At 45.1% G+C, this 19,300-nt stretch overlaps 1 protein-coding gene across 1 annotated transcript in view; it reads right to left on the bottom strand.

Annotated features, from left to right (window-relative positions):
- PROC (protein C, inactivator of coagulation factors Va and VIIIa) overlaps positions 1 to 19,300 on the bottom strand; it is a 226,464-nt gene that overhangs the window by 105,906 nt on the left and 101,258 nt on the right. The window contains exon 7 of the mRNA XM_073581084.1: positions 12,448 to 12,545. Within this exon, the coding sequence (XP_073437185.1) occupies positions 12,448 to 12,545 (98 nt within the window). The remainder of the gene's footprint in view (positions 1 to 12,447; positions 12,546 to 19,300) is intronic.

The raw sequence follows: 19,300 nt of genomic DNA on the forward strand, positions 1-19,300 counted from the left end.
TACACGTGATTGCACAAAGGTTAGAAAGGGTACCGTATCCCCAGATAACATGTATGGATAGCGTACACATTCAAAATATATGTCTCAGGAGGCAGGCTCAGACGGTGTTAGGCCCAGTATGGATTGCACGTGATTGCACAAAGGTTAGAAAGGGTACCGTATCCCCGGATAACATGTATGGATAGCGTACACATTCAAAATATATGTCTCAGGAGGCAGGCTCAGATGGTGTTAGGCCAAGTATGGATTGCACGTGATTGCACAAAGGTTAGAAAGGGTACCGTATCCCCGGATAACATGTATGGATAGCGTACACATTCAAAATATATGTCTCAGGAGGCAGGCTCAGACGGTGTTAGGCCCAGTATGGATTGCACGTGATTGCACAAAGGTTAGAAAGGGTACCGTATCCCCGGATAACATGTATGGATAGCGTACACATTCAAAATATATGTCTCAGGAGGCAGGCTCAGACGGTGTTAGGCCCAGTATGGATTGCACGTGATTGCACAAAGGTTAGAAAGGGTACCGTATCCCCGGATAACATGTATGGATAGCGTACACATTCAAAATATATGTCTCAGGAGGCAGGCTCAGATGGTGTTAGGCCCAGTATGGATTGCACGTGATTGCACAAAGGTTAGAAAGGGTACCGTATCCCCGGATAACATGTATGGATAGCGTACACATTCAAAATATATGTCTCAGGAGGCGGGCTCAGACGGTGTTAGGCCCAGTATGGATTGCACGTGATTGCACAAAGGTTAGAAAGGGTACCGTATCCCCAGATAACATGTATGGATAGCGTACACATTCAAAATATATGTCTCAGGAGGCAGGCTCAGACGGTGTTAGGCCCAGTATGGATTGCACGTGATTGCACAAAGGTTAGAAAGGGTACCGTATCCCCGGATAACATGTATGGATAGCGTACACATTCAAAATATATGTCTCAGGAGGCAGGCTCAGACGGTGTTAGGCCCAGTATGGATTGCACGTGATTGCACAAAGGTTAGAAAGGGTACCGTATCCCCGGATAACATGTATGGATAGCGTACACATTCAAAATATATGTCTCAGGAGGCAGGCTCAGACGGTGTTAGGCCCAGTATGGATTGCACGTGATTGCACAAAGGTTAGAAAGGGTACCGTATCCCCGGATAACATGTATGGATAGCGTACACATTCAAAATATATGTCTCAGGAGGCAGGCTCAGACGGTGTTAGGCCCAGTATGGATTGCACGTGATTGCACAAAGGTTAGAAAGGGTACCGTATCCCCGGATAACATGTATGGATAGCGTACACATTCAAAATATATGTCTCAGGAGGCAGGCTCAGACGGTGTTAGGCCCAGTATGGATTGCACGTGATTGCACAAAGGTTAGAAAGGGTACCGTATCCCCGGATAACATGTATGGATAGCGTACACATTCAAAATATATGTCTCAGGAGGCAGGCTCAGACGGTGTTAGGCCCAGTATGGATTGCACGTGATTGCACAAAGGTTAGAAAGGGTACCGTATCCCCGGATAACATGTATGGATAGCGTACACATTCAAAATATATGTCTCAGGAGGCAGGCTCAGACGGTGTCAGGCACAGTATGGATTTGACGGCCCAGATTACACAGCGGAGGAGCAGGGAGAGGTAAAGATTGCAAATGCTGGGGCCCTGCCCAAGCAAGGGGGGCCCACTCGTGGGCATCGGTACTGGCACTGGGCCCCTCATAGTACAGCGGTGTGTCTGACGGCGGGTGTGCACCACCACCGTCAGAGACACTTGATTGCACTATGAGGGACCCTGTGCCAGTGCCCGCGCCCAAGAGTCGGCCTACCCACCTGTCCAGGGCAACGGCACTCGCACGGTGTTGTGCGCTAGGTGGTGACACCGGCCATGGGGGGGGAGGCAGCACAGTTAGGGAGTTTTAGAAAGTGGCATATGTTGATGTTGGACATTCAGCTGATGCAAAAGGCGAAATAGGTGAAGTCCCAGGAAGAGGTGGACCAAAGCAAGCCATTTTTCTGTCACCCTATGTGTCATCAGGGGAAGGTGGGCCAAAATCCTTGGAAACCCATGCATGGTTCATTTTAATGAAGGTTAGATCATCCACATTTTGGGTTGACAGACGGGTCCTTTTTTCTGTCAGGATTGATCCAGCTGCACTGAAGACTCTTTCCGATAGCACACTTGCAGCTGGGCAAGCGAGCTCCTGTAAGGCATATTGGGCCAATTCAGGCCAGGTGTCCAGTTTAGCGGCCCAGTAGTCAAAGGGGAATGACCTGTGTGGGAGAACATCGATATGGGAGGAAAAGTAGTTTGTAACCATGGTTGACAACTGCTGTCTCCTGTCACTTTCCATCGATGCAGTATTACCAGTTGTGTGAGCGGTATTTGAAAAATCAGTCCACAACATTGTCATGAAACCCCTGTCTCCAACGCCACTTCTGCTGTGTGCACCACGAACACCCCTGCCAAGCTGCCCCCGGCCCGTACGGCTCGTGTGAGAACCATCACCGCTGCTGTGTGCGGGGAATGCCTCAAGCAACCGATTTACCAGAGTTGCTTGTTTATTAGCCAATATTAGGTCAAGGTTCTCCTGTGGCATGATGTTTTGTAATTTGCCTTTATAGCATGGATCCAGGATGCTGGCCAACCAGTAGTCATCATCGTTCATCATTTTGGCAATGCGGGGGTCCCTTTTTAGGATCTGCAAGGCATAATCTGACATGTGGGCCAATGTTCCCGGTGTCAATGATGCACTGCGAGTGCTGGTTGGAGGAGCACTTTCTGGCAAATCCACATCCCTCCAGTCACGCACAAACCCTGTACCAGACCTTGCCACGCCAACATTTTCACTTGCCCCACGAGATGCATCCTCCTCCCCTAAGTAATCATCCCCATCATCATCCTCCTCCTCCTCTTCTTCCTCCACCTCGTCCAGGAGAGGTCCCTGAGCAGACAATGGCTGAATGTCATCAAGGATTCCCTCCTCCTCTTCCTCCTCATCAACATTGGCTGCAGACGCCTGCTCCTTAAGGTGCGTCAAAGTTTGCATGAGCAGACGCATAAGTGGGATGCTCATGCTTAGGATGGCGTCGTCTGCGCTTACCAGCCGTGTGCATTCCTCAAAACACTGAAGGACTTTACAGAGGTCTTTCAGCTTCGACCACTGCACACCTGTCAACTCCATGTCTGCTCTCAAAGTGCCTGGCCGTGTATCCTCCCACAAATGCATTATGGCCTGCCTCTGCTCGCACAGCCGCTCCACCATGTGCAGGGTGGAGTTCCACCTTGTTGCAATGTCGATAATGAGGCAGTGGTTGGGAAGGTGGAGCAATCGCTGCAGCTTCTGCATACGAACGGAGTGTACAGGCGACCGGCGGATGTGCGCGCACAGTCTTCGCACCTTCTGGAGCAGGGCTGTTAACTCCGGATAATTTTTGAGGAAGCACTGCACCACCAGGTTCAAGGTGTGAGCCAAGCAAGGTATGTGGCTGAGTTTTGAAAGGGCTATGGCTGCCACAAAATTACGGCCGTTATCACTAACTACCTTGCCTGCCTCAAGATGTACACTGCCCAGCCATGACTCAGTTTGTCGCTTCAAGTACTCGGCCAGCACCTCGGCGGTATGTCTGTCGCCCAAACACATCATCTGCAACACAGCCTGCTGACGCTTTCCACTAGCTGCTCGATAGGGGGACACATCGTGTGCAACAGTGGCAGCTGCAGATGGAGTGCTCGTACGACTGCGCTCTGTGGACGAGCTTTCGCTTCTGGAGGAGGAGGAGGAGGAGGGTGGAACGCCTACAGCCAACTGTTTCCTATACCGTGGGCTAGGCAGCACTGTCCCACCACCGCTGTCCCCTGTGGACCCTGCATCCACCACATTAACCCAGTGCGCAGTGATGGACACGTAACGGCCCTGGCCATGCCGACTGGACCATGCATCAGTAGTGAGGTGCACCTTTCCGCTCACTGACTGCTTGAGTGCATGGACAATGCGGTCTTTCACATGATGGTGGAGGGCTGGGATGGCTTTGCGAGAGAAGAAGTGGCGACTGGGTAGGTCATAGCGTGGTACTGCATAGGCCATGAGTTCGCGGAAAGCTGTGCTTTCCACCAACCGAAAGGGCATCATCTCAAACGAGATTAGTTTGGCAATGTGGGCGTTCAAACCCAGTGTATGCGGATGAGAGACTGAGTACTTTCTTGACCTACTCATAGTGTCTGGGAGGGTGAGCTGGACTTGAGAGCTGCATATGGTGGAAGTAGCGGTGGACAGGGCGGACTGAGAGAGGGTTGATGATGGTGATGGAGTTGGTGTTCTTTCTGATGGCCTAGAATCAGTCTTTCGTTGATATAACAGTGGGATTCCCTGACTGCTGTGGTCTTGCAACGACACCTCAACATTTGCTGCTGTGCTAACCGGTGGGCTTACAGTGGGGGAAACAATGTAGCGTTGCTGACTACCTTCGTTGTGATCAGTTGCACATGTGGCACTTGAGGTTTGGTGTTGTGTCCACGCTTGCAAGTGCATGCTGGTTAAATGTCTAAGCATGCAACTGGTATTCAAATTTTTCAGATTTTTCCCTCGGCTAAAGGTCTTTGCGCACTTCTTACAGATAACCTTGGCCTGATCATGAGGATTTTGTTCAAAAAAGTGCCACACTGCACTCTTCCTACTTTGGCAGACATTTTGCGGCCTAGCACGCTGTGATCTTTTGACCCTCTGGACAAGCTGTCCAGCAACTCTTTTGATGTTTGGAACCTGTCTTTGGAGTGCTCCGGGCCTGCCAGATAACAGCTGTTGCGATGTCGATGTCTGCTGTGGATGCTCCTCATCTGAGCTATTGGAAGCAGCACCCTCTTCCCCCAATGGATGCCAATCTGGGTCAACAACTGGGTCATCCATCACCTCCTCTTCTATGTCATGTGCACCTTCCTCTGTGTCACCGTGTATGGTGGTATAGTGTGCGGGAAGGGGCACCTGAGTCTCATCAGGGTCAGAATCTGGCTCTGTACACTGCGAGGACAATGTAGTGCTCTGAGTGAATGTACCAGCAGAATCATCCATCAGCGGCTGTGCATCAGTGCACTCCATGTCAGATTCATCTTGGCCTGGGTAATTCACCATTTCACTTGATAATCCAGGCATGGTATGTGAAAACAGCTCCATGGAGTAATCAGTAGTATGGCCTGCGTCATCCTTCAGTCTTGGTTGGGGTGAAGGACACAAGGAAAGGTGTGGTTCATGAACATGAGCCTCCAATGACGACTCAGTGCTTTTACTTTTTACAACTGAAGAAGAGGAGGCGATAGAGCTGGAGGCTGAGTCAGCAATGTAAGACAAAACTTTTTCCTGATGCTCTGGCTTTAAAAGCGGTTTGCCAACTCCTAGAAAACTAAGCGTTCGAGGCCTTATGTAGCCAGACGATGACGCAGGCTCAACACCTCCTGCATTCGGTCCTATTTTGCTCTTGCCACTACCATCAGATCCACCACCAACACCATCATTACCAGCTGCCAACCCCCGCCCAATTCCACAGCCTCTTCCACCAGCCTTCCTCATTTTTGGTAGAAATGTAGACAAAATCCAACAAACTATATAGTATGTAAAACAAGGTACAAGGTGTCTATAGGACAGGGGAGATTTTAATCTCTGCACACACTTTTGGACACTGGACACTTTTGGATTGTGTGAGGCCCACTGATATCTGAGTGCTATGTGACAGGCTCGATGGCACAGCTGTGACCTAAGTGACTAGAGGATAAGTGAGATTTTGAATCTCTGCACACACTTTTGGACACTGGACACTTTTGGATTGTGTGAGGCCCACTGATATCTGAGCGCTATGTGACAGGCTCGATGGCACAGCTGTGACCTAAGTGACTAGAGGATAAGTGAGATTTTGAATCTCTGCACACACTTTTGGACACTGGACACTTTTGGATTGTGTGAGGCCCACTGATATCTGAGCGCTATGTGACAGGCTCGATGGCACAGCTGTGACCTAAGTGACTAGAGGATAAGTGAGATTTTGAATCTCTGCACACACTTTTGGACACTGGACACTTTTGGATTGTGTGAGGCCCAATGAATATCTGAGCGCTATGTGACAGGCTCGATGGCACAGCTGTGACCTAAGTGACTAGAGGATAAGGGAGATTTTGAATCTCTGCACACACTTTTGGACACTGGACACTTTTGGATTGTGTGAGGCCCAATGAATATCTGAGCACTATGAGACAGGCTCGATGGCACAGCTGTGACCTAAGTGACTAGAGGATAAGTGAGATTTTGAATCTCTGCACACACTTTTGGACACTGGACACTTTTGGATTGTGTGAGGCCCAATGAATATCTGAGCGCTATGTGACAGGCTCGATGGCACAGCTGTGACCTAAGTGACTAGAGGATAAGTGAGATTTTGAATCTCTGCACACACTTTTGGACACTGGACACTTTTGGATTGTGTGAGGCCCACTGATATCTGAGCGCTATGTGACAGGCTCGATGGCACAGCTGTGACCTAAGTGACTAGAGGATAAGTGAGATTTTGAATCTCTGCACACACTTTTGGACACTGGACACTTTTGGATTGTGTGAGGCCCACTGATATCTGAGCGCTATGTGACAGGCTCGATGGCACAGCTGTGACCTAAGTGACTAGAGGATAAGTGAGATTTTGAATCTCTGCACACACTTTTGGACACTGGACACTTTTGGATTGTGTGAGGCCCACTGATATCTGAGCGCTATGTGACAGGCTCGATGGCACAGCTGTGACCTAAGTGACTAGAGGATAAGTGAGATTTTGAATCTCTGCACACACTTTTGGACACTGGACACTTTTGGATTGTGTGAGGCCCAATGAATATCTGAGCGCTATGTGACAGGCTCGATGGCACAGCTGTGACCTAAGTGACTAGAGGATAAGGGAGATTTTGAATCTCTGCACACACTTTTGGACACTGGACACTTTTGGATTGTGTGAGGCCCAATGAATATCTGAGCACTATGAGACAGGCTCGATGGCACAGCTGTGACCTAAGTGACTAGAGGATAAGTGAGATTTTGAATCTCTGCACACACTTTTGGACACTGGACACTTTTGGATTGTGTGAGGCCCAATGAATATCTGAGCGCTATGTGACAGGCTCGATGGCACAGCTGTGACCTAAGTGACTAGAGGATAAGTGAGATTTTGAATCTCTGCACACACTTTTGGACACTGGACACTTTTGGATTGTGTGAGGCCCACTGATATCTGAGCGCTATGTGACAGGCTCGATGGCACAGCTGTGACCTAAGTGACTAGAGGATAAGTGAGATTTTGAATCTCTGCACACACTTTTGGACACTGGACACTTTTGGATTGTGTGAGGCCCACTGATATCTGAGCGCTATGTGACAGGCTCGATGGCACAGCTGTGACCTAAGTGACTAGAGGATAAGTGAGATTTTGAATCTCTGCACACACTTTTGGACACTGGACACTTTTGGATTGTGTGAGGCCCAATGAATATCTGAGCGCTATGTGACAGGCTCGATGGCACAGCTGTGACCAAAGTGACTAGAGGATAAGGGAGATTGGATTGCTTTTAAAAAAGCAGTTTGCGGAGCAGTGGGTAAACAGCAATGCCAGCCTGTCAGGAAGCCTTAAAAGGCAGCCCAACAACCAACACTACTGATACACCACAATATAGCCTCCCCTTGCACTGCACACACAGTGACTGGTGTGTTGTGCAGGCCAAATTGCTATCAGCAGCAGAAGCAGTTTTTTTTTCTTCTCAGCAAGACAAAAAAAAAAAATTGGGCTTGCTTTTAAAAAAGCAGTTTGAGGCCCAATGAATATCTGAGCGCTATGTGACAGGCTCGATGGCGCAGCTGTGACCAAAGTGACTAGAGGATAAGGGAGATTGGATTGCTTTTAAAAAAGCAGTTTGCGGAGCAGTGGGTAAACAGCAATGCCAGCCTGTCAGGAAGCCTTAGAAGGCAGCCCAACAACCAACACCACTGATACACCACTATATAGCCTCCCCTTGCACTGCACACACAGTGACTGGTGTGTTGTGCATGCCAAATCGCTAGCAGCAGAAGCAGTTTTTCTGTCTTCTTCCCTGCCTAACGCTCTCCCTACAGAATCAGCAGCAACCTCTCCCTATGCTAAGATCGGCAGAAGTAAGATGGCGGTCGGCGTGCACGCCCTTTTATACCCCCTGTGACGCCCACCAAAGCAAGCCAATCACTTGCATGCCCTTCTGAAAGATGGTGGTGACCCGTGCCTATGTCATCACGTTGCCCACAGTGTCCGTGGATCCTGATTGGCTGAAAAAGAGCGCAAAACAAACTTTTGAAACGCGACTTTGGCGCGTAAGTCGCCGACCTCGTGGCCGACCTCATCCTAGGGTCGGGTTTCGTTTCATGAAACCCGACTTTGCCAAAAGTCGGCGACTTTTGAATTTTTTCGACCCGTTTCGCTCAACTCTACTCTTAATCCCAGCCAGCTTCAATGCTTACAAACTAGACAGCAGTGTTTTTCAGTCTCCAACTCAAAAGCTGCAAACATCTCAAGAATGAATGCAAATTTTAACAAAATGTAATTTGCCAAAGTGCTCATTTCTACAATCACTGATACATATACATCACTTAGGAGACACTGAGGCCGGTGTATGTGTGGCGCCCCTGAGGCTCAGTCGCCACAGAAGTACTGCACCTTCTCCTAAGGTGTAGTGCCCCACCATCCTGGTAAGTTGGGAACTCCTTTCCGCACTTCAATACCTGCACCCACACACAGGATAGTTCAGCAAAGGACCACATTGCAGCTCCATGCTTAGAGGGTAGCAGAGCACCTTTCGTGGGTCCTTGCTTCGTAACATGAGATGTGCTGGGAGGTGGGTGGAGTTAGATATAAAAGAGTGGGAAAGCAAGGGATTTGGAGAGAGTTCAGTTCAGACCGGGAGGTCAGGCAGTCAGAGGAGTCTGACAGCAGGCGGCAGATAAAGAAGCCACTCATACAGGAGTGAGGATCCCTGGAAGAAGGGATAGAGGAAGGAGTGCTGCAGCTGCCTCAGTGATCTGAGCCAGCTGGCACGGGAAAGAGAAGAGAAGGAGAAAGACGTAGGACTGCAACCTAAGCTTCCATAAGAGAGAAAGACAAGTACGGAACGAAGGAGTAGAGAGAACAGAGAGGAGTTGTGGGTTGGAAGAGGAACCCTGCCTATAGGTTCTCAGCGCAAGGCCGGGGCCCGGTCCCCGAGGTTGTATGGACACTTATGGTTCTGCAGCAGACACCGGTGGAGTAGTTGGCTGTAAATGCACTACTCCCATCCAAGACTTGGGACACAACAGCAACACGGATAGAGAGCCGGGATCCAGGAGCATCCCCGAGCAGGCTACAACTGTCTGTCATACAAGTAGAGTTCTAGGAACATCTAGTAAGGAGGCATTCCAGGGTAACTAAGTACTGGAGTGCTTCACACCACAAGGTGCATTGGCGGAGTCGTTCAGGAAGGTACATGTTGGCGGAGTGTTGAAGAGGAGAGTCCTGACTTGCCCGGGAGGTTGATTGAGTCTCTACCCCGGAGGACACGGCACGGAGGCAGGCACCCGTGTGTACCACGAACAGTGAGTAAAGCATTGAAACTGCAAGCCCTGGTGTCCTCCATTCATTCGTCGCTAACGCCTTCAGCACCGCTACATCTGGGTACCAGCATCCCCACCATTCTGCGCCTCTCCTCATCCATTGCACCTACACTGCCCGGGGACTACAGCTCCACCTGTGGGGAGCTACACCATCTTTGCTGCACCACACCATCAGTCCCAGTGGATCTGCATGCAGCGTTGGTTTAACATCTTACTTGCCAAACACCACAGGTGGCGTCACGAACTATCCATATAAACTATATCACCAAAACCACCATTGAATTGGGCGCCCAGGGCTACGGACCGGGTCACCGCCGCCGCGACACATCCTCCCTGACACCGGCCCGGTACCGAGTACCCCACAGCCCTGGGACGGGTCGACCCATATGTACATCACATAGGAGATAGTGAGGCTGGTGTATATACATCGTCTGGAAGGCACTTGGTCTAGTGTATATATATCACATTGAAGACACTGGGGTTGTTGTATATACATGACATAGGAGACACTGGATCTGTTGCATATATTACATAGGAGACACTGGGTCTGTTGCATATATTACATAGGAGACACTGGGGCTGTTGCATATGTTACATAGGAGACACTGGGGCTGTTGCATATATTTACATAGGAGACACTAGGGCTGTTGCATATATTACATAGGAGACAGTGGGGCTGTGGCATATATTACATAGGAGACACTAGGGCTGTTGCATATATTACATAGGAGACAGTGGGGCTGTTGCATATATTACATAGGAGACACAGGGGCTGTTGCATATATTACATAGCAGACACTGGGGATGTTGCATATATTACATAGGAGACACTGGGGCTGTTGCATATATTACATAGGAGACACTTGGACTAGTGTATATACACCACAAAGGAGACACTGGGGATGTTGCATATATTACATAGCAGACACTGGGGCTGTTGCATATATTACATAGGAGACACTGGGGCTGTTGCATATTACATAGGAGACACTGGGGCTGTTGCATATATTACATAGGAGACACTGGGGCTGTTGCATATATTACATAGGAGACACAGGGGCTGTTGCATATATTACATAGGAGACACTTGGGCTGTTGCATATATTACATAGGAGACACTGGCGCTGTTGCATATATTACATAGGAGACACTGGGGCTGTTGCATATATTACATAGGAGACACTGGGGCTGTTGCATATATTACATAGGAGACACTGGGGCTGTTGCATATATTACATAGGAGACACCGGGGCTGGTGTATATACGAGGGGCCCTGAAAACTTCGAGGCCCACCCATGAAATCTTTTTGCATGGTCTTGTTTTGCAATGCAATATTTTATTTAGTTAGTTGAATGGTCTCATGATCAATCTGGATTTATTTAGATTTTTTTGTTTCCATTACAGCATTTTAAAGTTGGGTCGCAAGGCTGAAATATGGAAATGGAGAAGTTGGCAAAGTTCACACATCGGCTGTTGCAATGGCTGCAATTCCACCTTACACCAACGTGCTTTTTCATCTGTGGGAATAGGTGATAGTCCGAGGGAGCCAAATCAGGGGAATAGGGTGGGTGCTGAAGCAGTTGGAAACCACAGGAGTGAATTGCAGCTGCCGATGTGTGAACTTTGCCAACTTCTCCATTTCCATATTTCAGCCTTGCGACCCAACTTTAAAATGCCTTAATGGAAACAAAAAAAATCAAAATAAATCCAGATTGCTCATGAGACCATTCAACTAACTAAATAACATATTGCATTGCAAAACAAGACCATGCAAAAAAGATTTCATGGGTGGGCCTCGAAGTTTTCAGGCGCCCCTCGTACATCACAAAGGAGACAGTCCATCTGGTGCATACATTACATAGGAGACGCTGAGACTGCTGGCTTGATCATTACAGGATCGGAAATCGGAAGCGCAGATCGCGCTAACTCCGCCCACAAAGAACATCCTAACGCTGGCACTGGCCGCCATCAGGATATAATCTTTCATTGCATACGCCTCACCGTTCAGTAGTAAATGCTGCGTGCGAGTGCTCACAGTGTATGGAGGAATTATAGCACTGGTGGCTGGCACTGGCAACCCAAGCACTGCGGTCCCCGGGAATCTGACTGGGGCCCAAAGAAAATGACAATGCAGGCTTTAAACCACAGGCCACAGGTTCCCAACCCCTGGATTAGCACATATTTATTCCAGGGAGCCAGTATCTGTTATCTGAGAGAAACATATCACAATATTGTTCTATCATAATGATTATTAATATTGTAGAACACATTAAAACAGATGAAAGTACAGCAATGTAGCATGAGAAGTGAACGTTATTAACACAGGCACTTAAAGGGTGGGTCCAGTATCTAAAATGTCCTTTCTAAATATCTATTTTTACAGTCTAATTACTTTTATAATTAGCTGTATTATAAAATTCCCTACTCTCCTCCCTATCCTGCTAACTCATGTTTTTTTTTTTTACTTCACTTCCTGTGGCGTCTCGTGTGAGAGGAGTCTCAAAAGGGCCGTCACAGGGGGCTGCACTCACATCCATGTAGAATCTATCACCTACTGGAACTGGATGCCATCGGGGGTGGCGCTGCAGTTACTTAGTTTCTATCATCATAAAAAAAAAACAATTTTAGAGAATAGTAGAATAGGGAAAAATGTAAGTTGTTTTATAATAACTCTAAGTACAAAAGTTTCTAGGGTGTAAAAATGTAGAATTAGTATGGACATTTTAGATATCGGACCAACCCTTTAGATTCAACAATATTACGGGTATATCATAGGAAAAAAATCTAGACGTATTGACCTGCCAAGGGCTGTCTCCCTTACGTCCTTTTTTTGCTCCGGTGAGACGAGCTGAATAGTCAGAGTTGAAGATTTTCATTTTACCACAAGGAAAGTCCCCTGCAAAACACGGACAAGTTCTTATCAGCTGCCATCAATTCTTCATTTTTATCACCCCTGTGGGAGTCTTTCTCTTCTCTTAACCATATGAACTAAGGGAGTAACAGAGCAACTGAAGATATTCTGAGCACAATCTCAAAATGAATACATGGCGGTATTAAGTACGGTATGTTTATATTTACATGATGTCCACCCAGAGTCAGTCCATTAATAAGCAAATAACTATGTTATTCCTTATATTATATATTACTAATGACTTATCACCAAAACTATATGACAGTTCTCTACACTACTTCTAGACCTGTCCTCTGTCTTTGACACAGTTGACCACTCCCTTTTACTACTACAGATCCTCTCTTCCCTTGGCATGAAAGACCCTGTCCTCTCCTGAATCTACTTATACCTTACTAACTGCACAATTAGAGTCTCCCATTCCCATTCTATCTCCTCATCATGGCCGGTTGAAGACAAAGTGGGGACCTATATGGTATAATGCAGGCCCCATATTTTATAATGCAGGCCCCATATTGTATAATGCAGAACCCTTATAGTATAATGCAGTCCCATATAGTATAATGCAGTCCCATATAGTATAATCCAGCCCCATATACAGTAGTATTATGCAGCCCCCTATAGTATAATGCACAACCTTTAGTCCTCCAGTATTATGGTCATGACGTACTCACTGATTTAAAAAATATATATATATATATAATACTCACCTCTCCCTGTTCCTCCACTGCTCCAGCCTCTGCAGTGCATCTCCTTAGCAGCTCCACAGCCTGGCACAACGTCAACACAGAGGTGGAATGATGGGAGAGGAAGCATCATAGTGGCCATGTGGTCTGCCAATATTAGCCACTGGCTAGGGACCCTTGGGGTGGTGGGGGCCCAAGGTAAATGCCTATTTTGTCCTGCCCTAACATCGGCCCTGCTCCTCATCCCGGACTCTCTCTGTTGTGTCCTTCAAGGCTCTGTCTTACCTGTCTGGCCCAGACGTCACCTTTCTGCTGTCCAGAATCCCAGAGTGTCTATCAGCCATATCCTTCTTCTCATCACGGTTCCTAAAGCTCCATGTGGGTAGGACTCAAAAATGACTCAGTCCTATCCTGAAACTTGAATCTACTAAAATGTTAGTGCATGCTCTCATCATCTCACGCCTTTACTGCTGCAATATACTCCTCTGTGGCCTCCCAGCTAACACCTTTCCAGTCCATCCTTAACTGTGCAGCCCATTTAATCCACTTCTCTCCTCGCTACTCCTCCGCTACTCCCCTCTACAAATATCTTCATTGGCTTACAATTCCCAAATAGATCCAGTTGAAACTACTAACATTAGCTCACAATACCATCCATAATCCGTCCCCTCCATCTATCTCTGAACTAATCTCCTGATATCCTCTCACATGTACTCATGTTCTCTCAAGTCCTCCCAAGACCTTCTTCTGTCCTCCATACTCATACTGTATGTTCCTCCTCCAATTGCCTCTAAGACTTCTCCCAAGTATCCCTCATCCTATGGAATTCCGTGTCCCAACAAGTCTCATTATCTACCACACTTGGAACTGTCAGACGGAACTTGAAAACCCATATCTTCAAGAACGTTTACAACATGCAATGACCCCACTGTTACCTCACCACCACTGGAATAAGAATAATAAACAAAAACTAATACTTGTCATGGAAGGAATTTCATGACTAAAAAAGAACTTGGTCAACCATCAAACATAATATTAAACATAATATTGTCAGAATGGCATCAGGGATTGACTACACAAAAACAGAATGCTTAAAGAGAACCTGTCATTTTGAAAATGGGGTCTGATCTGCAGGCAGGATGTTCTAGAGCAAGAGGAGCTGAGTTGATTGATATACTTTTTTGTTGGAAAGTTGCATATTATTTATTGAAATCCCTGGTGTCTGTATGTATATGCGTCAAGTTGGTGGTCCTATACACTCATGCACTGCAGAGCCAGCTGTCAATCAGTGCTGAGGTGTGCTTGCAGTTGCTGCTCTCAGTGCTGTAGCTGCTCCGGCCATACCTATATGACTTAAATCCGGCCACTCCTGGGAGAAATAAAGTTAATTTTCTCCCAAGTGTCACACTTTCAGTACTGCAGATGGACTCCTCCATAACACCAATAACATGCAGATTAACCCCGTTTTCTGATTATTTTATTATTTTATTTTGTTTTGTGTTTGTGCCATTCTTGAGTATAGGTTATATTACTCTCAAAGTGAAATAAAATGTAAAAAAACATGATTCCCTATTTATTAATAATTACATATAGAATGTTCTAATGAAGTTGGAACTTGAACAATTAGGTTAATATTACGGGAGTTAAGCCTGTTAACCCTTCTTTCATATGTCAATCAGAAAGTCCAAAACAGTGGCACATATTTAATTTAAGAAGCTTGTCAGGAGGCACATTACTTGACAAGGGGGAATTCAGGAGGAATTATTATTTATTCAAGGGTGCATAGGGCAATATTATTCATTAAGGGGGCATATATACAGTGGCATTATTTGGAGTATTATTATTATTTATTTTAGTGGCATTAAGGAGGAACATGGGAAATTATTATTTGCAGGTCAATGTATTGTACAAATTCTTGTCTTTAGGGTTTTTTTTGGTCAGTAAAAATTGTCAACTGACCCCAATATAGACATTAATGCCCTTCCTATCACTTTCCAGAACTTGCCTGATAGTGAGGGTTGTTTGGCCAGAGCCTAAAACTAAAAGAAAAATTCTCTAAAATCACAATTTTATTAGTTTAATTAAAATCCACTTGACTTAACCACAAAAAAAACATGATACACAGATATATATCTTCATTGAAGGCAGGTGTAAACTAGCGAATCCAGGTACTGTAGGGACGTAAGGGCAGAGATATTCCTACTATGTCCCTAAAAACACTGACTGACCGCAGAGGTGGGCACCCTCAAAATAAATAACGCAAGAATGGTGCCCCTATACATCGACATGGATTTGTGCATCCATGGTTTTTGTTTGTGGTTAAGTCAAGTGGATTGTAATGAAAACAATATAAATTGTGATTTATGGGAATTTTTCTGTTTGTCCACTTTTGGTTGATTCTCTTACAAATACATATACAGTATAGTTGTTAGTCTTTGGCCAAGGTCTAGAATCATTTGCTGTATAGGGCTCTCAAAATCTCAATGGTGGCTCTGTTCAAAGATGGGTTACATTGTGTGCCTATACTATACCAGTTTTGCAAATTTTAAATCATTTTTGTATCAATTCTTCAGTTTTCAAGATACAGTTATTGAATAGGAACATCTCAGAGGCTAAAAACCTGCTATGGTCATATGATGGTCATACAGACTCTCAACTCTTCCCAAGACAAAGTGCTATTAAATCAAATTTTTTTATTGAATTTTATAAAGATTAACACAAAGAGAAAAACAACAACAACCAAACACTGGAGAAACACAGCTCTCCACCCCCAACCTTAACCCCTTAACCCTCAAGGGTGGTTTGCACGTTCATGACCGGGCCAATTTTTACAATTCTGACCACTGTCCCTTTATGAGGTAATAACTCTGAAACGCTTCCATAGATCCCGGTGATTCTGATATTGTTTTCTCGTGACATATTGTACTTCATGTTAGTGGTAAAATTTCATTCAAATAACTTGCGTTTATTTGTGAAAAAAATGGAAATTTGGTGAAAATTTTGAAAATTTCGCAATTTTCCAACTTTGAATTTTTGTGCCCTTAAATCACAGAGATATGGCACACAAAAAACTTAATAAATAACATTTCACATATGTTTACTTTACATCAACAAAATTTTGGAACCAAATTTTTTTTTGTTAGGAAGTTATAAGGGTTAAAATTTGACCAGCGATTTCCGATTTTTGCAAAACCATTTTATTTTTACGGACCACATCACATTTGAAGTCACTTTGAGGGGTCTATATGATAGAAAATACCCAAAAGTGACACCATTCTAAAAACTGCACCCCTCTAGGTGCTCAAAACCATATTCAAGAAGTTTATTAACCCTTCAGGTGCTTCACAGGAGTTTTTTGAATGTTTAAAAAAAAAACTGAACATTTAACTTTTTTTCACAAAAAAATTATTTCAGGTCCAATTTTTTTTATTTTACCAAGGGTAACAGGAGAAATTGGACTGTAAAAGCTATTGTGCAATTTCTCCTGAGTACGCTGATACCTGATATGTGGGGGGAACCACTGTTTCGGCGCATGGCAGAGCTCAGAAGGGAAGGAGCGCCGTTTGACTTTTTCAATGCAAAATTGGCTGGAATTTAGATCGGATGCCATGTCACGTTTGGAGAGCCCCTGATGTGCCTAAACAGTGGAAACCCCCCACAAGTAACCCCATTTTGGAAACTAGACCCCCCAAGGAACTTATCTAGATATATGGTGAGAACTTTGAACCCACAAGGGCTTCACAGAAGTTTATAACGTACAGTGGTACAATTAAAAAATCATATTTTTTCCACAAAAATGATCTTTTCACCCCCAATTTTTATTTTCCCAAGGGTAACAGGACCCTAAAAGTTATTGTGCAATTTGTCCTGAGTACGCTGATACCCCATATGTGGGTTTAAACGACTATTTGGGCGCATGGCAGAGCTCGGAAGGGAAGCAGCGCCATTTGACTTTTTTGGCTGGAATTGAGATCGGACACCATGTCACGTTTGGAAAGCCCCTGATGTACCAAAACAGTGGAAACTACCCACAAATGACACCATTTTGAAAACTAGACCCCCCAAGGAACTTATCTAGATAGTGGTGAGAACTTTGAACCCCCAAGAGCTTCACAGAAGTTTATAACTTACAGTTGTACAATTAAAAAATCATATTTTTTCCACAAAAATGATCTTTTCACCCTCAATTTTTATTTTTCCAAGGGTATCAGGACACCAAAAGTTATTGTGCAATTTGTCCTGAGTACGCTGATACCCCATATGTGAGGGTAATTTGGGCGCATAGCAGAGCTCGGAAGGGAAGCAGCACCAGTTAACTTTTTTGGCTGGAATTGGGATTGGACGCCATGCCGCGTTTGGAAAGCCCCTGATGTGCCTAAACAGTGGAAACCCCCCACAAATGACACCATTTTGGAAACTAGACCCCCCAAGGAACTTATCTAGATGTTTGGTGAGCACTTTGAACCCCCAAGGGCTTCACAGAAGTTTATAATGCCCGGGCGTGAAAATAAAAAAAATAATTTTTTTCCACAAATATGATCATTTAGTCCCCAATTTTTTTTATTTTCCCAATGGTAACAGGAGAAATTGGACCCCAAAAGTTGTTGTCCAATTTGTCCTGAGTACGCTGATACCCCATATGTGGGAGAAAACTACTGTAAGGGCACACGTCAAGGCTCGGAAGGGAAGTAGTGACGTTTTGGAATGCAGACTTTGATGGAATGGTCTGCGGGTGTCATGTTGCCTTTGGAGAGCCCCTGATGTACCTAAACAGTGGAAACCCCCCACAAGTGACCTCATTTTGGATAATAGACCCCCTAAGGAACGTATCTAGATGTGTGGTGAGCACTTTGAACCCCCAAGTGCTTCACAGAAGTTTATAACGCCCGGGCATGAAAATAAAAAAATCATTTTTTTCCACAAAAATGATATTTTTGCCCCCAATTTTTTATTTTCCTAAGGGTAACAGGATAAATTGGACCCCAAAAGGTGTTTTGCAATTTGTCCTGAGTAAGCTGATACCCCATATGTGTGGGTAAAACACTGTTTGGGCACATGGCAGAGCTTGGAAGGGAAGGAGCACCATTTGAATTTTTCAACACAGAATTGGCTGGAATTGAGATCAGACGCCATGCTGCATTTGGAGAGCACCTGATGTGCCCAAACAGTGGAAACCCCCAATTCTAACTCCAACCCTAACCCCAAAACACCCCTAACCCTAATCTCAGCCCTAAACCTAGCACTAGCCCTAACCCTAATGGGAAAATGGAAATAAATACATTTTTTTAATTTTATTATTTTTCCCTAACTAAGGGGGTGATAAAGGGGGGTTTGATTTACTATTTATAGCGGGTTTTTATTTTTGGCAGCTGTCATACGCTAAAAGATGCTTTTTATTGTAAAAATAGTTTTTGCATGACCACATTTTGAGAGCTATAATTTTTCCATATTTTGACCCACTGTCATGTGAGGTCTTATTTTTGCGGGACGAGTTGACGTTTTTATTGGTACCATTTTCGGGCACGTGACTTTTTTGATCGCTTTTTATTCCGATTTTTTGGACGCAGAATGAACAAAAACCAGCATTTCAAGAATTTCTTTTGGGGGGTGCGTTTACACCGTTCCGCGTGCGGTGAAATTGATAAGGCGGTTTTATTCTTCGGGTCAGTACAATTACAGCGATACCTCAATTATGTTTTTTTTGTTATGTTTTGGCGCTTTTATGCAATGAAAACAATTTTATATAAAAGATAATTATTTTTGCATCGCTTTATTCTGTGAGCTATAACTTTTTTATTTTTTCGCTGATGACGCTGTATGGCGGCTCGTTTTTTGCGGGACAAGATGACATTTCCAGCGGTACCATGGTTATTTATATCCGTCTTTTTGATCGCGCGTTATTGCACTTTTTGTTCGGCGGTATGATGATAAAGCTTTATTTTTTGCTTTTTTTATTTTTTAAGGGGTTCAATAAAGGGATTAACTAGTGGGACAGTGCTATAGGGCAGGTCATTATGGACGCAGCGATACCAAAAATGTGTACTTTTATTGTTTTTT

The sequence above is a fragment of the Dendrobates tinctorius genome, unplaced genomic scaffold (genome assembly GCF_039654945.1).
Source record: "Dendrobates tinctorius isolate UK_male_01 unplaced genomic scaffold, ASM3965494v1 ptg000069l, whole genome shotgun sequence".
NCBI lineage: Eukaryota > Metazoa > Chordata > Amphibia > Anura > Dendrobatidae > Dendrobates > Dendrobates tinctorius.